Source organism: Xyrauchen texanus, chromosome 11 (genome assembly GCF_025860055.1).
Source record: "Xyrauchen texanus isolate HMW12.3.18 chromosome 11, RBS_HiC_50CHRs, whole genome shotgun sequence".
Lineage (NCBI taxonomy): Eukaryota > Metazoa > Chordata > Actinopteri > Cypriniformes > Catostomidae > Xyrauchen > Xyrauchen texanus.
Genome location: NC_068286.1, coordinates 31871697 through 31891540, shown reverse-complemented (window position 1 = coordinate 31891540; position 19844 = coordinate 31871697). Strand labels below are relative to the sequence as shown.

General features: G+C 39.9%; 1 protein-coding gene across 1 annotated transcript; it reads right to left on the bottom strand.

The window, feature by feature from the left end:
- Nucleotides 1-3036: 3036 nt before the first annotated feature.
- On the bottom strand, nt 3037-19560 carry LOC127651219 (reticulophagy regulator 2-like). The gene is made up of 9 exons (XM_052136953.1): nt 19255-19560; nt 17552-17655; nt 17433-17463; nt 15408-15537; nt 12570-12654; nt 8905-9042; nt 7753-7841; nt 7467-7602; nt 3037-6505 (listed from the first exon to the last, which is right to left on the bottom strand). The coding sequence occupies exons 1-9, from the start codon at nt 19494-19496 to the stop codon at nt 5772-5774; spliced, it is 1689 nt and encodes a 562-aa protein (XP_051992913.1). The 5' UTR covers nt 19497-19560; the 3' UTR covers nt 3037-5771.
- Between the last annotated feature and the right edge of the window lie 284 nt (nt 19561-19844).

The following is a 19844-nucleotide window of genomic DNA, read 5'->3' as shown; positions in this document are numbered from 1 at the left end:
ATCACACAAAATATATGCTGATAATATCATTTGTAATGAAAAATAAAATATTAAACTAGAAAAAATGCAAAATAGAAAAGTTTTCACAAGTGGAACATCGAAAAATCACACTTACATGCGTGTGTTTTTGGCACAGCCATTGACCAGGAAAATAAGAAATGGCACCCCATGTCAAAAAGGTTGCTGACTCATGCCCTAACCTAAACCCCAACCCTAAACCCAATTTAAACCAAATTTGCAGCGAACCCTCAATTTTTGTAAGGGTGATGAGCCAAACGACTTAATTCACCATCAATCTTCAATACAGAAAGAAAAACCAATACGGCCTAAAAGGGGCACTGACACCCTCCCCTATAAAAAAAACTAACAATAAATAAAAGAAAAATAAATATACAACACCCTGCATCATCCCACCACTCAGTCCTCCCCACGACTCCAGTCCTCAGCAACCACGGGCCCTGTGGAAGCAAATTAAGAAAACCAAAGTGTAGGGTTGAGAATAGAATGAATCAGCAGCAGGGGGCTTGGGTAGCTCAGCAAGTAAAGACACTGACTACCATACCTGGAGTCACAAGTTCGAATCCAGGGCATGCTGAATGACTCCAGTCAGGCTTCCTAAGCAAGCAATTGGCCTGATTGCTGGGCTGGGTAGAGTCACGTAGGGATAACCTCCTCGTGGTCGCTATAATGTGGTTCTCGCTGTCGGTGGGGCATGTGGTGAATTGTGCATGGATGCTATAGAGAATCGCGTGAAGCCTCCACATGTGCTAGGTCTCCACGGTAACATACTCAACAAGCCACGTAATATGATGTGTGGATTGACGATCTCAGATGCGGAGGCAAATGGGATTCATCCTCTGCCACCATGAGGACTCATAGCACATTGGGAATTGGGCAATCCGAATTGAGAAAAGGGGAGAAAAAACAAAAAAAACACCCTTAACGTGACGCATGTCCAGTGAATAGTTTGAGAAGTAATTCAACCTCATCAAAAGCTTGCTGTCAGATAAGACGTCCAAATGAACTCCATCTTAGCCTTGAGCAAGACAGTCAAAGGGGCTACAACAGTAGAGAAGTTTTTACAAAAGTTATTATGGTAACCAACTAGGCCAAGGAAACGCATTAACTCCTTTTTTTGTTGTAGAAGGAAACCGATCAATGGACTGTACCTTAACACATACTATGCACACAGCCCTGCCTGTCCACCTTACCAAGGTAGTTACTGTCGCCTTGGCAAACTCGCCAACTTTGCCAAGTTCAAATCCTGGACAAGCACCCATTTGTCACGACCGGCTCATGAGCCGTGACAAAGAGGGAGACCTCACGTGGGTTAAATGTTAAAAAACACAGATATTAGAGGAACGTTATTCTGTTGTTTATAACAAAAAACAACAGAAACCAAAAATAACACGTCTAAGCGGGGACAAGGAGAGAGTGAAGACTGGGTTAGAGCTGCTTAAATGCCATGCAGCATTCACTGGCCAGGTGTATCCCATCAATATTGATAAGCCAAATTACTCCATTCACCACCAATCTGCAACACAAAATACAAATACACAAAAAAAAAAAAAAAAAAAAAGGGGACATAACACATATCAACTGCGATACTTGGGACATTGTCAATGTCGCACGGACTGTCAGCTGCCCTTGTGTTGGCTTCAAATCAAGACCAACAAATCAAGAAATTATTTAGTGACAATACACTTACAAGTATAACTAAGGGTTTTTTACAACTTGATTTGAACTCAAACCCAACACTAGTGTAGATGCACTTACAGTCCAACCAATTAAGTTTGAGTCAAGTCCGAGTCCAAAGGGGGCCGATTTGGTCTTAGACCAAGTCCGTAACAGCCGAGTTTGAGACCGGAAGGTGAATCTTTTTATGAATCTGAATTCAAATTTCAACTGTAAACTTAACACTAAGGTGTTATATCAATATTTTAAGCTTATTTTATCCTTCACAACTATTGTTTTCAGGGGCGCAACTATACATTATGGTAGTAGTTGGACTCTAGGCCGTACTCAAGTCTAAATCCGGACTCAAATAACCCAACACTAGCCTACACAGAGTTTTCGCTGCATTCAATTATGCTGCAAATCCTTTGATGTCAATTGGGAAAATGCACTGGAAGGATTTAGAGGAAAAACTTTTAGAAAGGAAATGATTTGAGAAAGTGACCCTCTGTAACTGGGACCAAAAAATTGAGAACATTTCAACTGCTACAACTGACCAATTTTCAGACCCTCAAAATGTTGCTTGCACATTCCTATCCATCAAAATGCTCCATTGGAGTTTTCAGTCATGTGTAGATGCTCTTAAAAAGTACAGTAGACGGAAGTAAAGTCCACAACCATGCAAGTTCACAAAAGGTCAAAACTTGTACACATACTTTTTAATCATATAATGACAAATGGGAAAACCTATGGTCTCATGAACTTGTGGGTATGTGCAAAAGGCCTTGCTATTCCTAGGACCGATTCATTTCAGCCCACCAAGAATGGTCCACTTTCGAATGAACATAAAACATTTGGAAACCAGCATATAAGTGTATATTAGAGATGCATGGAGATACAAATCAGAGTAAACAAAACCACATTCAACAATACATTTTCATAGTTAAATGCTCGAAGTGCTTTTTATAGATTTTAAAGCAGTAAAATCATGCGCAAAAAACAATCACTATAACACAAACAATCTCTCCGTAAATATTTTAAAACACACTTCTCTGCCATCTAGATCAGATGTTTAAGTTTGTGGGTATATCTACAGAAGGGGCAAAATGCAAATGTAGAAAAAATAAAAAAAACATTCTTTGAAACTGTGTCCTAAACAGGTGTTTTGTGAAGGCAAGCAACTTGCCCACACTGAAAACGCAACAAAATGCAACACAATCACAGCCAATCAGAACATATTTTATGTTGAATATACACTTGTGGAGCACCATGCAGCAGAAATAGAAACCAAATGAGCTAAAAAAAAAATGTCTCGTCACTTATCGGAGCTGGTTAGAACAGAAAAGCCAGATAAACAAAGAACATATTTTATTGCTTTATTGTGTCATGCTAGGTTAGGACACCGTAAGAGCTCATTTCAACTTTTGACTTTGAAGGAATGTGCACCTGCTAACTTCTATTTTAAAATAAAATTAAATATTAAATATAATAAAATCCTATTATATTCATTCAGTGCCACACAAGTAGTCACGAAGAACTTTGAAATTGACATGACACATCAATATTAAATATTACAATCCAAAATATGTCCTCTTTTCACATGACATGATAAATTCTAGAAACACCTCAAGTTGTTTACATATTGTGTACATCTTACAAATAAGGCTCAATCTATCACATAGGATTGCAAGGATCCCTCTAACAAGTTCTCACTTCACTTCAATTTAAAAATGGGAAAATAATTCAGTCAAGCCCATGCACAAAATCCTCTCAAACTTACAGTAGATGCAGAGTGATCGTTTAGTTCATCATTTAAAACTATTTCAGGCAATCTATGACCACATAATGTGATTTTATTTAGCATGGCTATAAAAAACCAAAGGTCCTGCAAATTTTGAGCATGTGCGTACAACATTAGATCAAAAGTGCATCCATTTACCTGAATTTGAACATATGAAGTTTAGGGTTAGATTGCTAATTCTTCTAATTGACATGTGACAAAAAAATAAATAAATATAAATGCAAGCACTATGAATCAGGAACATTTTCTTTGGGCTTAACAGGTGTGCTTCTATTACATATTCACTTTGAGCGGAAATTAAACAAGTACCATAAAGGTGCAATATGTAACAATTTCATGTAATATCCATTTTCTTTTGGCCAATGTGTGAATGGCTTGTAATGCAACTTAAAAATGAGCCCTTCCCGGACTTCCTAGGTTGCCTTTTAAAGCCTGTAGACTGATTTTCATTCGAAGGGAGCGGGTCGCTTTTGCCGGGAAAATCCAAAGGATGTGAAATTTATGTGCGCTCCCAAGAGCCTTGCCTCAGAGAGTAATCGCTTCTCTTCTGCTATTCAACAGCGACAACAAACTGTAACACTTTGTAACGTTATCTTAGAGATGGAATCAGCAAATGTCTGGCTCCCAGCACAACACCGACTCCTACACAAACTCTGAGTGAGCCAAAAAAACTAAACAAAGAACATTTATCTACTGAATCCCATCTGGCTAAGCAGGAACATGATCGTGGTCGAGCGAAAACTTGAGTGAACATCGGCAGGGCATTTGATTCCTGGAGGGACCTTCGTTTGGTTTTGGGGATCAAAACAGACCCTGAACTGGCGTTCTTCTTATTGGACAGGTAAGCTTACATAACTGCAAAGCATGTGAAATCTAGTGCCATTAGGATTGATCTGTGTAATTTTAGCTAAAATAATCTTGCCTGCTAACACTGATTTATAACACACAGGGTTTCTGAATCTTACATACTGCACCTTTAAAGATTATTTTCCCAAATGCCAATATATTTAGGTAGCTAAATTGCACAGTCCAATATTCATTATGTCAAAATTATTTTCAGAAATTGATTTACAATTAATTGCTTTTAAAGTAACTTTTTTTTAAATCTCTTTTAAAATATTGTTTCCAATTCCTCCAGGTTTGGCCATCAAAATCCAATAACAGAAGTCTTGCAACTTCATTATCTATGCATTAAGTATTGCATAGTAAATTATTTTTCACTCTTCACTTACCTATTTTAATAAATAATGCCATCTTTTTATTTGTTTATATTATACAATATATTGAAAAACAGCTTTAATCAGCCTACAGTGGTTTGCTGGTATTAGTTTTCCCAATCTGACCATCTGAGAAATGCCCAAAACCCCTCTAAGACCATCAAACTAGACCAACCTGCAAGTTAAGACCAGCAAACCACCCTCTGCGATTTTTTAAAAAAATTTTTTTTAAAAAATAAAAAAGATTTTTGTATAAATTTCGTAATTAATAAATCTTTTTTTTTTGAACGGCAGATTTGTCTTGTTTTGGAATTTTTTTAGCTGTAAATATTCAGATTATAAAATTACAGGTTCAAATTGTCAGATTAAGAACAAATTCAGAAATGTAAATCTCTCAAATTCAGATAGTTCTATCTTGGCTTAGAGCAAACCAGGTCAAAGTTCAAGCTTCCTTGTTCCACAGTGAAAGAGGTTATCACAATAGTCGAATTTAGCATTTTGGCCAATTACGGAGCTACCAGAATTCTGTGGCGCAGTCAGATGTAGAACAGGACGGTATTAAGTAATTACCAAGATAATGTTCATTTATAAATATTATTGTTTTTTTGTTCGTTTTTAATGCATTAACTAATGTTACAACTTATACACCTTATATTAACATGCATTATTATTTTAATTAATGGAGGAAAGATGACAAAGATTAATAAATGCTGTAAAACTTGTTAATTTTAGTTGGTGTTAACATCAAACTCATCATAGAGTTCTGGTAGCACATAAGCCAATATGCTAATTTGACTATTCAAATTAGGAAATTGCAGGGGCTGTTCAAATGAGTTTTTGTGCACATCTACACAGTGTTTCCAATGTTTTCAGATGTAATCATGTTCTAAACGGGCGTCTTTGACTGCTGCAGCACATCTTATTGTTTCTTTAGAGTATTGCCAATCACAGTGATCTCAATCTTGAAAACAAAATAAAGGCATAGTTGACCATAAACGTTCCCTTTCACACGGCATGTGTGTCAGTATATGGTATCAACATTGACAACAAATAAAAATAACAATTTCAATGGTGAGAAGCTAGGAATCCTGTTGATTTGCATGCTGCTCACTGCTTGTGGGAGTGTCTGCTGAGGTCCCACCCACTTCCTGTCCATCAACTCCAAGGCCCAGCCCTTCATCCATCTGTTCCAGTTCACTTTGGTCCAGAAGTTCAAAGTCCTCTTCTTCTGCAGGTACGAGTGTGACATCGAGCTGCTCTTCTGTGCTTGCTTTGGTGATGTCAACTTCCTCTTCCTCTAAGCCGGCTTCCTGGGTGGATGGCGACTCAAGGGTCAATTCCATTGGGCATGGAGGCATCTCGGTGGGAAGAAAAGAAGCCACGGAGGACCCCTCGCTGGCTTCTGTGGACCGCAATAGGGCTGAGAGAGTGTTCTGTACTACAGTAGAGATGGCTGTGCTCACTATCTCCTCGCTAAGTGTTTCCAGTGACCTTGCAGGTCTCGAGATGCCCTCAGCCAATCCCCTTCCTTTGTTCTCAGAACCGAGAACACTTTGGACTGCCCTAGTTGCTTGTCCGTTTCCATTGAAGTGTGTGTTGACAAAGTGGAGTGGAGATGCTAAGTGTTGGATGAGGAGGCTGGCAGGGGACTGGGGTTCTTCCAGTGTACCTGTCTGGTCAGACCCTAGAATGCCCTGAGGGAAATGGAACAGACCCGGTTCGATAGACGGCAGCTCATCCACCGACGGAAACTCAGCTAGGTCCCTACTGAATGACTCCTCGGGTTCGCTGTGCACACTTTGCTGATCCAAGTCTGTTAAAGAAAGGGAGTAAAAAAAAGTTAAGCTGTGTTTTTGAACAGATTTCATTTATATTGAGCCTCAATCATGACAAATTAGCATAAAAAAAAATTCAAACCATTCTCTCGCAAATTGTCACACTGAAATAAATGCAACAATGTTTTGTGAATTAAACTATGTACACATAAATTTGAATTTATGTAAGCATGGTTTGATGAATCATTTTCACTGTTATTCAAATTTACACAAGAATTGTTTTGTTTTTGATTTGTATTCATTTGAATTTGTAGAAATGTCTTACAAATGAATTACATACAAATTCGAATTTGTGATAACATGGTTTGATGAATAATTTACAAAAAATATTTGAATGGATCTGTGAATAATGCACTAATCTGAATTTGCAAGAAATTATTAAGAACCATTTACAAAAATGTAAATATTTATACAAGCATGGTTTGATTAATTACATTTACGTGAGATGGATCTGTGAATGATTTGAACAACTATGAATTTGTATGAAATTTTACACAGAAGTTTGAATTTGTGCAAGCATAGTTTAATGAGTAATTTTTTACAAACGTTCAAATTTACGTGAAAATGACAGCACTAATTTGAATTTGTACGAATGTTTAACAAATAATTTATTACATTTTATTTTAGATAAGAATGGATCTGTGAATAATTTACTCTTATTTGAATTCATAAGAATATTTGTAATGATTTTCCCAGAAAGTTTCATGTTTGCAAGCGAGGTTTGATGAATAATTTAGGCAGAAATTCAAAATTACATAATTAATTTTTTGGTGAATTATTTGTACAAATTCGAATTTTTTTAACTAACAATTTTCACAGAAATCTGAATTTGTGCAAGCGTGGTTTGAATTATATTTTACAATGAAAATTTTACATATAAAGTATAAAAATGTATTCAAAACATACAACAAATAAAGTGCGGTTTAGGATTTGATGTACCTTCAAAAACGTCAGTGAGCTGTGGTGTGGTGGCTCTAGACACTGAGAATCCTCCACTCTCCAGTATAGATGCCTCTTCATCAGAGAGCTCAGAGTCTGTGATGGCCATCGCCAGAGCCGTAGTCTTCACATCAACCTGCTCCAAGAAAAGAACAAATCAGAGGCCAGAATTACAGTCATTAACCAAAGACCAGACCAAGAATGGTATTTTAAGGCAAGCTAATAATTCAGAAACATCCATGACAGAAAGCCCAATTGCATTTAATGTCGTTAAAAAACTACTCACAGTGGGGGCGAAACAGGACAACTCCTCCTCACTCTCACTCTCCGTCTCTGCTCTCAGCTCATCACCCTCCTCCTGCTCCTTCTTCAGCTCTGTATGCACACACACACACTTTTCCTGAGCATCGTCTGACAGGAAATGACAGAGTAAAAAACTTCTGTGCAAAGACCCCATAACTGTGACACTAGCAGTAGGGAAGCAGGATATATTATACAGTATTGGTGACCTTCTTGGTATCAACCAATATTTATTGGAAACAGATCATATGTGAATATTATCCTGTGCATTATAATTATTTTAATAAATCATTTCAATGCTTGATGATATTTTTTGTAACACTGGCAAAACATATCGGACATAATAGATAGCATTGTCCATCATATTGGTAACTGGCCATTAGTAGTGGAAAAATGTATTGCATTGATCTATCAAAGACATTTTGACGCATCAATTACGAAATGTAAGAATCAATTATCATTATATATTAATACCCAATGTGTCCGTCTCATTTTACACTAACCTTCTTGCAGCAGACACGGAGCGGAGCACGCAAGATTATAGGAAATTAAACTGCACTTTGAAATTTGTATGCAGCAAAGTTTGACCCGTGAACCTAAATGGGATCGGATGGACGGACGGATGGACGGATGGACACAAGTTCGGCTTGTGTCATTATTCAAAACTGTTTACATCCATTTGATCAACATAAGTTGGAATCATAAAACCTGGATTGTATCTGACAGCACATGACATTCAATATCTAATTACTGGTTTCAAATTTCACGATGCATCGCGATGAATTGTAATCATTGGGTAGAGAACTGTAATCGAATCTAATCGTTGTCAGAGTGAATTCTCACACCCCTATTGGCCATTAAATAAAACTGAGTGAAAATTGTATACAGTAGGTGGCAATATAGGTGAATTCTTTGGCTAAACCATGTTTGGGTAGATGCTTTTCTTAGTTTTCATATAAACTGACATTTTATCTGAAAATTTTACAGTACAGCTAGTTTAGTTGTTTAAAAACAACAAAGAAAACTGAATAATCTACTGAATTTTATATTGGTTAACAGATCAGAAGACCGAAAAGGATTACACTTAATTTATTGAACTTTGATCGACCAGTAATAAAATAAAATCAATCCCGCTCACTTTTCTTGTCATATTTTCGACGCTGTGTGTCTCCCTTCATGCTGTAGTCCAGTTTCATCAGAATGGGCTCTAGTCCGGTGTACATTTTCTGGATCAGCTCATGATAAACCACCAACGGCCACAGCAACACACTCAATACTGAACACAGCACCAGAGAAAAACACTATTCACTTCTAGCCACCAAGAGAATCACTACATCAAGGATCCCCAAACATTAAGATGTGAATAGAAACGGTTACTACTTTCACACTTTCCTACAATTGTTTGAGTTGTTGTGGTATGCAGACCTGAGTATCATTCAGAATCAGAATGAGCTTTATTTCTTGGTGACAGAAGCTTCCAATGCACAAACAATACAGCAATAAGATAATAAAAATTACAAAATAAATAAATAAAGAAAATATAGGTATATATAGATATACACATATATATATATAGACATATATATATATATATATATATATATATATATATATATATATATATATATATACAGGTGAAACTCGAAAAATTAGAATATCGTGCAAAAGTTCATTAATTTCAGTAATTCAACTTAAAAGGTGAAACTAATATATTATATAGACTCATTACAAGCAAAGTAAGATATTTCAAGCCTTTATTTGATATAATTTTGATGATTATGGCTTACAGCTTATGAAAACCCCAAATTCAGAATCTCAGAAAATTAGAATATTACATGAAATCAATTAAAAAAAGGATTTTAAATACAGAAATGTCGGCCCTCTGAAAAGTATAATCATGCATATGTACTCAGTACTTGGTTCGGGCCCCTTTTGCATTAATTACTGCCTCAATGCGGCGTGGCATGGATGCTATCAGCCTGTGGCACTGCTGAGGTGTTATGGAAGACCAAGATGCTTCAATAGCGGCCTTCAGCTCTTCTGCATTGTTTGGTCTCATGTCTCTCATCTTTCTCTTGGCAATGCCCCATAGATTCTCTATGGGGTTCAGGTCAGGCGAGTTTGCTGGCCAATCAAGCACAGTAATACCATTTATTATGGCTCCTCCTCTCGAGCCTCCCAGGGCTCCGTTTCTCGAGCCTCCCAGAGCTCTACCTCCCAAGCCCCCCAGGGCTCTGCCTTTCAAGTCTCTCGAGCCTCCCAGAGCTCTACCCCTCGAGCCCCTCAGGGCTCCCCCTCCTTCCAAGCCTCTCAGGGCTTCTCCTCTCGAGTCTTTCAGGGCTCCCCCTCCCAAGCCTCTCAGGGCTTCTCCTCTCGAGTCTTTCAGGGCTCCACCCCTCAAGCCTCTCACGGCTTCGCCTCTCGAGTCTCTCAGGGCTCCTCCCCCCCTCAAGCCTCTCAGGGCTTCCCCTCTCGAGTCTTTCAGGGCTCCTCCTCCCCTCGAGCCTCTCAGGGCTTCCCCTCTCGAGTCTCTCAGGGCTCCTCCCCCTCTCAAGCCTCTCAGGGCTTCCCCTCTCGAGTCTCTCAGGGCTCCTCCTCCCCTCAAGCCTCTCAGGGCTTCTCCTCTCGAGTCTTTCAGGGCTCCACCTCCTTCCAAGCCTCTCAGGGCTTCTCCTCTCGAGTCTTTCAGGGCTCCTCCGTCCCTCGAGTCTCTCAGGGCTCCTCCTCCCCTCCGGCCTCTCGGGGCTCCGTCTCTCGAGTCTTTCATGGCTCCCCCCCTCGAGCCTCTCGAGCCTTCCAAGGCCCCACCTCTAGAGCCTCTCGAGTCTTCCACGACCTTTTTCCCCGAGCCTCCCACGGCTCTACTCCCAGAGACTCCAGAGCTTCCAAGGGCTCCGCCTCTCGAGCCTCCTACGGCTCCGCCTCCCGAGCCTCCTACGGCTCCCCCTCCAGAGCCTCCCACGGCTCCACCTCCCGAGCCCCTCACGGCTCTGCTCCCAAAGACTCCAGCGCTTTCTATGGCTCCGCCTCTCGGGCCTCCTACGGCTCTACCCCCCGAGACTACAGAGCCTGCCAGGTCATCGCCTCGGGGACCTCCCACGGCGCCACCTCCCTTGGCTCCACCTCCAGAGCCTTCCAGGCCTACCTCGCTAGAGCCTCCCACGGCGCCACCGTCATTGGCTCCACCTCCTGAGCCATCCAGGCCTCCGCCTCTAGAGCCTCCTATGGCACCACCTCCCTCTGCCCTGTCTCTTGGGCTCCCTATGGCGCCACCTCCTCAGCCTCTCAGTGCCCCGCCTGCCGAATCTCTCACGGCTCCGTCTCCCAAGTCCTCCACGGCTCCGCCTATCACGGCTCTTCCCTGGGCCCCTGACCCCGTCCGGTGGCCTCCTGACACTCTCCCTGTCCTGTGGCCTCTTCCCTGTCCTCCTGACCCTGTCCGGTGGCCTCCTGACCCTCTTCCTGCCCTGTGGCCTTTTCCCTGGCCTCCTGACCCTCTTCCTGTCCTGTGGCCTCTTCCCTGGCCTCCGGACCCTATTCCTGTCCGGTGGTCACCTTCCAGACCCCCGGACCCAGTCCCTGTCCTCCAGTCGCCTTCCAGACCCCCTGACCCAGTCTCTGCCCTATGGCTGCCCCCTAGATCTCCCGACCACCCGCCTGTCCGCTATGTTCCCCCTGACCTTGCCTTGAAACTGGCCATTGACCCCATGGACTGTCCCATTTCCCTCTGTGCCCCTTGGACTGCCCTCAATTTTGTTTGTGTGTTTTGTGGGTTGTCTGTTCAGGGTTTTTTGTTTGTTGGGATCGTCCAGCACCACTTCCCAGAGGTCGCGCCTCGCAACCGAAGCGGCCGTCAGGAGCCGTCCGTTATAGAGGGGGGAGTACTGTCACGAACCCCGCTCCCTCGCTCCGCCCCCTCGAGCTTCCTCGCTCGTTTTGCTCCCTCGGGCTTCCACGCCCGTTTTGCTCGCTCGAGCTTGCACACTCGTTTTTGCTCCTACGAGCTCACATGCTCGTACACTATCTCCCCCCTCGGGCTCACATGCCCGCTCCCAATCGCCAGAACATTATGTACACCTGCACTCGTCTCAATCACCCCTTTATTCGTTACACCTGCACCGCTCGTTAGTTCCCCTATTTATATCACAGCACATTCATTTCACACCGGTTGGTTATTGTATTTAGTTTCCCGTGTCTTTGCCCCCCGCTAGTCTCGTCTAGTTTTGACCTCCTCTCGTTCACCTCTTAGCTTGCCAGCTCCCCTTGTTCCCCTGTCTTTTGCTCCCACTAGTCTCGTCATTTTCCTCTTGATTCCCCGGCTTTCGACCTCACGCTCCCTTTGACGACTCTTCACTGGATTTGCCCTTTTTCTGTACTTTTGCCTGCCTGCAATAAAACGCAGTTTTTGACTTAAATTGTGACTGTCTCTTCTTGTGCGGGTTACAAATTAATGAACTTTTGCACGATATTCTAATTTTTCGAGTTTCACCTGTATATATATATATATATATATATATATATATATATATATATAGTCTTTTTGTGTATTTCTATATATACCTAAAAAAAAATGTTTAACCCATCCGAACAGCCACGCTGAGAACATCTCTCAAGAGTTAATATGAAAAATGAATCAAGCCATTTTGCTTATTTAATATAGCAGTGCAATATAAACAAAGTTTGGCGTAAGTGCAGACATGATAAATTGTGTGCTGCATAATTCAAATAACTACTCTAAAAAGCAGTGTGTGCGCATATATGAAAATAAACAAACACAAGCAGGGAAATGTTAATATTTCTCACATATAATGTAGGAGATCATAATCCCAGGAATGTAATGTCCAACCACAGCCAAAATGAAACATCCTGAACACATCATAATGCAGAACTGAAGAGGAGAAAGGGAGAAAGATTATTAACAAGAATTTCTGGGCATATATTTTGTCAAATGCTTCTTTTCTTCCAAAAAAAAAAAGATATACCGTAATTTCCGGACTATAAGCCGCAACTTTTTTCCACGCTTTGAACCTCGCGGCTTATACAATGACGCGGCTAATATATGGATTTTTCCCGCTTTCAAATTTTATAAAAAAAAAAAAAAAAAAAACATTCTGTGACGTGCTCAGTTTTTTGCCGGCGTGAAGCTTTCATTAGACCAATGAAATTGCCGAACGGGTTAAGGTCAAAACAACTTTTTTGTTTACTGTTTAGATTAAATCGAAGCGCTCAAACTTCCCATCATTCTGATTACGGTAGTAATTTTGTCACCCTCACCATGGCAAAGACATGGAGAAACGCATATGATGCTGCTTTCAAGTTGAAGGCGATTGATCTGGCTGTTGAAAAGGAAATAGAGCTGCTGCACGGGAGCTTGGTCTTAATGAGTCGATGATAAGACGTTGGAAACAGCAGCATGAGGAATTGACTCAGTGCAAAAAGACAACTAAATCTGAGGCTATTCAACTCCGACACCGAAGGAGATGACTTCAGTGGTTTCAGTGCACAGGACGAGGAAGATAGTGACCAATGACTTTCTTGGTAGGCTACTGTTTACTGCAAATGTTTTATTACAAGCTGTGTGTGGCAGCGGGGGCGTGGTCAAGCGCCCGTCCGGGAGAGAAAAGCTGTAAGGGCGCTTACACCTGCGCTAAATTATGTCTAACACCGGTGTCTAATTTCAAGTGCCCTGCTTCACGTGTCCTTCTTGGGAAAACTGTCACACGGGCACCAGTGTGACAGTTTTCAGCAGGGCACTTGACGTTCCAGGTAAGGCTTTTAATGGCCACAGCAATGTTTACAATCAATTTTATAAAGTTTCTCAATTCTTCTATGCGCCAACACTAGACTGACGTGTGTCAATTTCTCAGCTCTGTGGCTGCTGCCTTTTTATGCCGCTCTCCCCATGCTTACTGAAATTAGACACCGGTATTATTAAATTAGACTCCCTCTAGTGGTACGCAGACTCCCTCTAGTGGTACGCAGACTCCCTCTAGTGGTACGCAGACTCCCTCTAGTGGTACGCAGACTCCCTCTAGTGGTACACAGACTCCCTCAAGTGGTGTGCAGACTCCCTCTAGTGGTACACAGACTCCCTCTAGTGGTACACAGACTCCCTCTAGTGGTGTGCAGACTCCCTCTAGTGGTTCGCAGACTCCCTCTAGTGGTTCGAAGGTTTTTACCAAATTTTTTTTTATGTCACCAGCCCCTTGACTGATCTCACTAAAAAGGGGGCACCAGATCTGGTCAAGTGGACAGAGGCGTGCCAACAGGCTTTCACGAGAGTGAAATCTGCACTCTGTGGCGGGCTGCTTTTACATGCTCCTAACTTCTCTCTCCCCTTTATTTTACAGATGGATGCATCAGAGAGGGGGCTAGAGGCCATGATCTCACAGGAGGTAGAGGGGGTGGGGTGCCCCCTGCTGTACATTAGTCGTAAGCTCTCTTTGAGAGAGTCCAAGTACAGCACCATCGAGAAAGAGTGTCTTGCCATCAAGTAAGCGGTCCTAACCCTCCGCTACTACTTGCTGGTGTGGACCTTCATCCTCCACTCAGATCACGCCCCGCTTCAGTGGGTCCACCGCATGACGGATACAAAGGCTTGGATCACTCGTTGGTACTTGCCACTTCAGCCCTTCAAATTTAAGGTGGTCCACAGCCCGGGGCCACAGATGGTTATAGCTTATTTCCTCTCCAGGATTTTTTTAGCAAAAACAAAAACGCATCTGTTTGAACGGTTACTGGAAGAAATGCTTTAGCCAACAGTTATATGAATGCTACTCATACTCGAGAAAATAACACAAATGCTTATCTCAAAGTCACCAGAATTGAATGCTTTGGTGTGTTTTTTTGCTACAACAACACATCTCATGGGTGAGAATGCCACCAGAACCCCTCTCTCTAAGGTTTACTTGGGAGATTTCTGTGTACCCTCAGATTAAATCCTACAGGCGCCCCTGGGTCACACGAACATAATGGAGCCTAATTATGCATTATTATCCTTAACACTGACTAGTCAACTTGTCGTTCAAACAACCGACCGAGTCAATTATGAAAATGGGTAGTTTTGCACATCCCTACAAACTACATCCACCAGACTTTGCACAGACCTTCAGACTGTTCTGGAATAGCGGGCAATGTCTTTTCTAACTGATCAGACTTAAGATTTTCACACAGCGGACAATCAATAATCACCATAGACTTACGTACATTGAAGAAATTTTGAAAGAGTAAAACGGAATGTTCATTAATTCAAACTCCAACTGTCAAAATTTGAATGTAAACAAAACCATGTAAGGGCTTTGATATGCTTAATTTTTTTTTCTTTCTCTTTCGCTCTATCTACCAGATTTTTTATCTGAGTTTATCTGACTATCGATGTGACAGTTTGTTTGACAAACGTTTGTTTTAATGTCTTTGAACTTATTATATTTCAAACTTATTAGCAAAATTATAAGTGATTATGAATATGGTATTAATTCAGTACCATGGCATATATCAAAGTAAAATGGTATTACCATCTGATACATCACAGTACCATGGTACCACCTCAGTACTCTTTTGTAGGCGAATCAAAGTACAGCCAACATTTCTAAAAAATGTATCCCATTTTAAATGGTTTTGGTTCGAGAACAGATCTCATACCTTTCCATGATTCTGCAGTTTGTATTGAATCATTTCCTGGATACAGAGGATGAAGGTGAGATAACTTTCTGCAAGATGTTGGCTGAGCTCATCGATGCTTAGCAGATGCGGCTGCTCTGTTATGGTTTCTCTGTAAAGGATAAACATTCCTTTTCACAATTAGATCACCAAGAAGTAAGTGTATTATGGTTAACCTATTGTGATTGGGTTTTTTTCCAAACAAAATAAAAAAAAAAAAAATTCCTATTGTTGTTCCCATTATTTTCTGAATCTTCCCTTGTTCATATTACTCAAAAAATGTGTATAGCCAAGTAAACTTAATTTAACATAGTTGTTTCAATGAAAAAGTTTATTTTAATCGATTTGTGTTGGGACAACATTAATATTTATTTGTTTGGTTTTCTAAAACTGGGCAGGTGATTTCTAGTTACCAGCATGTTTTGCATGGGACTTGATAGAGAGAAAATGTTAAAATTAAGTGTTATTTTATGTGTTTTTGTGCAAAGTGGATACTTGTTAGAGTTATGACACACTCAGCACGCCCTGGAATATGGATTCGAACTTTCAACTCCAGGTGTGGTAGTCAGCGTCTTTGCTTTTTGAGCTACCCAGGCCCGCCTCAGATTTTCAGGCCAGATCTTGTTGCTTCAAATTAATTTATATTTAATGGTATGAAATGAAGGTCATACAATAACACAGCTTAAATAAAGATTATAACTGATTCTAGGTCATTCATTAATTAAACTTATTTCCCCACAGAAATGCATATATACCTTTAATTCAGTTGCAAATCTGCAAGGAGCTTGACCAAAGGGGATGCAGATCACCCAAAATGGTGGCTTCACACGAAACAACTATTTTCAACAAAACAGCATAAATAACACTGCAAAAGAGCTCAAATCTCTATGAATTCTTAATAACAACTATTAAAATTCCCTTCTTTGGTCAAATCTTTGGCCAAGCAAACAGAAGTAATTCAAGCTCATGTCATTGTGGGTATTCCCAATAGCCTCAATCATTTGAGTAATTAACACTTAAAATCTTAAGTTTATGAATTTTTAAGAAAAATAAGTTCAAGGAAATGATATGAGTCCAAAAGTTGAAATTACAAGTAATGTTTAATTAAGACAACTTGATTTTTCCAGTAACAACATAATTTATCCAAAACAAGTTGTCCGTACCTTGTCCGAAGATTCATTGAACGGTTTCATTGATTATAATAGGAGCAATTCAATATTTATAATCTTTCCACTAAGGAAATAATTGTGAACATCTAAACTACAATACAATTTCATCGCCTCTCATGTAGACACTCAGACGTTTGATATTCTTTAGAAAACATGTTAACTCAGAGCCTTATTTAAAGGATCCGGTAATGATACCGAAAGTGCTCCAAGGCCAGTAGTGTTATAATTCCTTTGCTATTGTTTGCATTGTCTAACGGTCATTTTTGATCCAGGACAGGTAAAGAATACATTACAAATACCAAATAGTCCTTGGTACTAGAACCAAACGCTGTGACTTTGTCAAGACCAACAAAACAAACAAAATAAAAAATTAAAATTCATCTATAATTGAAAATTAACAACTTAAAATAAACATTTCTTTCCATGGTCTTAATAGGTCAAATTTGACCCATATGGGAAGAACCAGTTATGACCTTCCACCTTTGGACTTTTTGTATGTTACACAGCTTTAAATATGTTTTGTATATCTATGAATCAAATCTGACCTAAAAATATTACACATTTTCTCAAATTACGGGTCAAAAATTACCCAAAGTACAAAAGGAGGGTGCAGTTCCTTAAAACAATAGGAGGATTAAGCTGTATTACTACTACAGATTATATTTCTAACATGAATGAAAACAGTTGAGACAGTTTTCTGTCAACATAGGCAATGGAAAGCATTTACACATCCCAAACAAATATTAATTTGTAAGAATGTACTGTATTCTACAGTAGAAGAACAGACAGACATTATGGACTAGTGCTGTTGGGACATATAATTCACATAAATACATACCGTTCAATCACAGCTGCCTCAGGATGCCACACTGTAGAAAATAAAGGGGCAAACGCTGAGTATACAAAAATAGTAATTTTGTGTGAACTATTCATTTAAGTAGAGTGTCCATGCATTACCAGTGATCTGAGGCAATTTGTCTTTCCACCTCTCCAGCAGAGTCAGTCCAATGAGAGACACACTTAGGAGGAACAATGGTCTTAAAGGCGTGGACGACAGGAGCCTGAAACACAACCATTAAAAGAATGGTACACCCAAAAATTTTAATTCCCTCATAATTTACTAACACTTATGCCAGCACAGATATGTAGGACTTACTTTCTTCTGCAGAACACAAATGAAGATTTTTAGAAGAATATTTCAGCTCTATTGATCCATACAATGCAAATGAACTTTTAAGCTCCAAAAAGGACTTAAAGGCAGCATAAAACTAATCCATACGACTCCAGTGATTAAATCTATGTCTTCAGAAGCAATATGATAGGTGTGGGTGAGAAGAAGATTCATATTGAAGTCCTTTTCTACTTAAATCTCCACCATTGACAAGCAGGTGGCGATATGCACAAATAATGTGAATCGACAAAAACAAAAGAAGAATGATGTGAAAGTGAAAGTGGAGATTTACGTTAAAAAATAAAGACATGGATTAACCACTGGAGCCATATGGATTACTTTTATGCTGCCATTATGTGCTTTTTGAACTGAATGGACCCAGAGAGCAGAGATATTCTACAAAAAACTTAAAATGTGTTCTGCAGAAAAAAGAAAGTCATACACATCTGGGATGGCACAAGGGTGAGTAAATGATTTATTTTATGGGTGAACTATTCCTTTAATTGTGTATGGGTGACTCTTCATTAAAGCAATGCAACTTTGGTTTCTATAAAACAAAACTATATTATTTACTATGATAAACAGTAGCCTAAACACATTAAAATACTTTACTTTAAATAATAATTAATGGAAACAGACCCCCCCTAATTATTTATAACTTAAACTATATTATTTATAACATAAGATAATTTTGAACTGATAAAGGCTACAGTCTTATAATAACAAACATTCCCATGTTCTAAACAATAATATTTTTTAACTGATATAAATTAGCCCACCAAAAAGTATTTTAATAAACAGTTTACCATGGTAGCCTAGTAAAAGAATACTATATTCATGCTCTGTGGAATTCTCTAAAAGCATAGTAATACACTAGTATTTTGATATCTACCATGGTACTGCATGCAGGGCTGTAGCTTGTGGGGTGAAAGGTGGTAAAGATTATAGGGTCGCAAAGGAACAGGGGGCCCCACAACAAATTCAAAACTGAATTATATTAATAGGAAAGGGGCCCAGAGCAATATATAGTCGGGGGGCCCAGAATTCCCTGCAACAGCTCTGACTGCATGACTGTCATATTCATAATATACAATATTATATGTAATCCAAGGTACTTCAAATAATACAATTGTATTATAGACATAGTGGCATTATCAGAGTACCAAGTAAAAAAGAAACATGGTAATAGAATCCTTTGCAATATACCATGGTACTGTATGATTAACATATTCATATGGTATTTATAAGGTACTCCAAAGTAGTTGAAAGACTACCACGTATTAATTACATCGTTGTAGTGGCCAAAAACATAGTAATATCATACTACTTTTTAATAAGTGTAGCGTTGCTGGCATAAACCAACGCTGGAGAACTTCGACCTGAACTATCTACCGTCAGATTAACATAATTACTAACTATACATCGGGATTAAGAGTGTCACTTAAAGGTGAACAGGCTTTACTCTCGCTGAACCCGAGGCGACTCTCACCAGAACACCGTGTTGAGCAAGAGCGCCGCGATGATGCTGTGCAGCGGCCTCTCCCACACCAGCAAACGCTGCGCCGAGATCACCGCGGGCTCGTACTGCGACAGCCATCCACGCAGACGCTCCCGCAGCCGCCGCAGCTCGGGCTCATCCTCCCCGCTGACGGGAGCGGGGAACCAGGCCTCGAGACCCACAGATGAAGAGCACGCAGAGGGCTGTCTGCCAGCCTCCTCGCCGCTCGCCATTTTCACTTATCCACTTTTGTTTGTTGTGCGTGATTGTGTTGATCACGGTGTTTGCTTTAGGAGAGTCTCGTCATGGATTATTAGAAAAAACAGAAACACTGAGTTTATCCTACAGGCTCAAACAGTGTCACATGTTCAGTGTTTACTTCGCCCATGAGGGACATCTGCTGGCTGATGAAATTTATTTTATTCTGTTGTGTTTTATTAGGAAAAGTATTACAATACTGTTAAAACATATTAAAAATATTTATCTTGAAGTTAAATTATAGCATAAAAATAGTATATATAAATAGTAATATATATATATATATATATATATATATATATATATATATATATATATATATA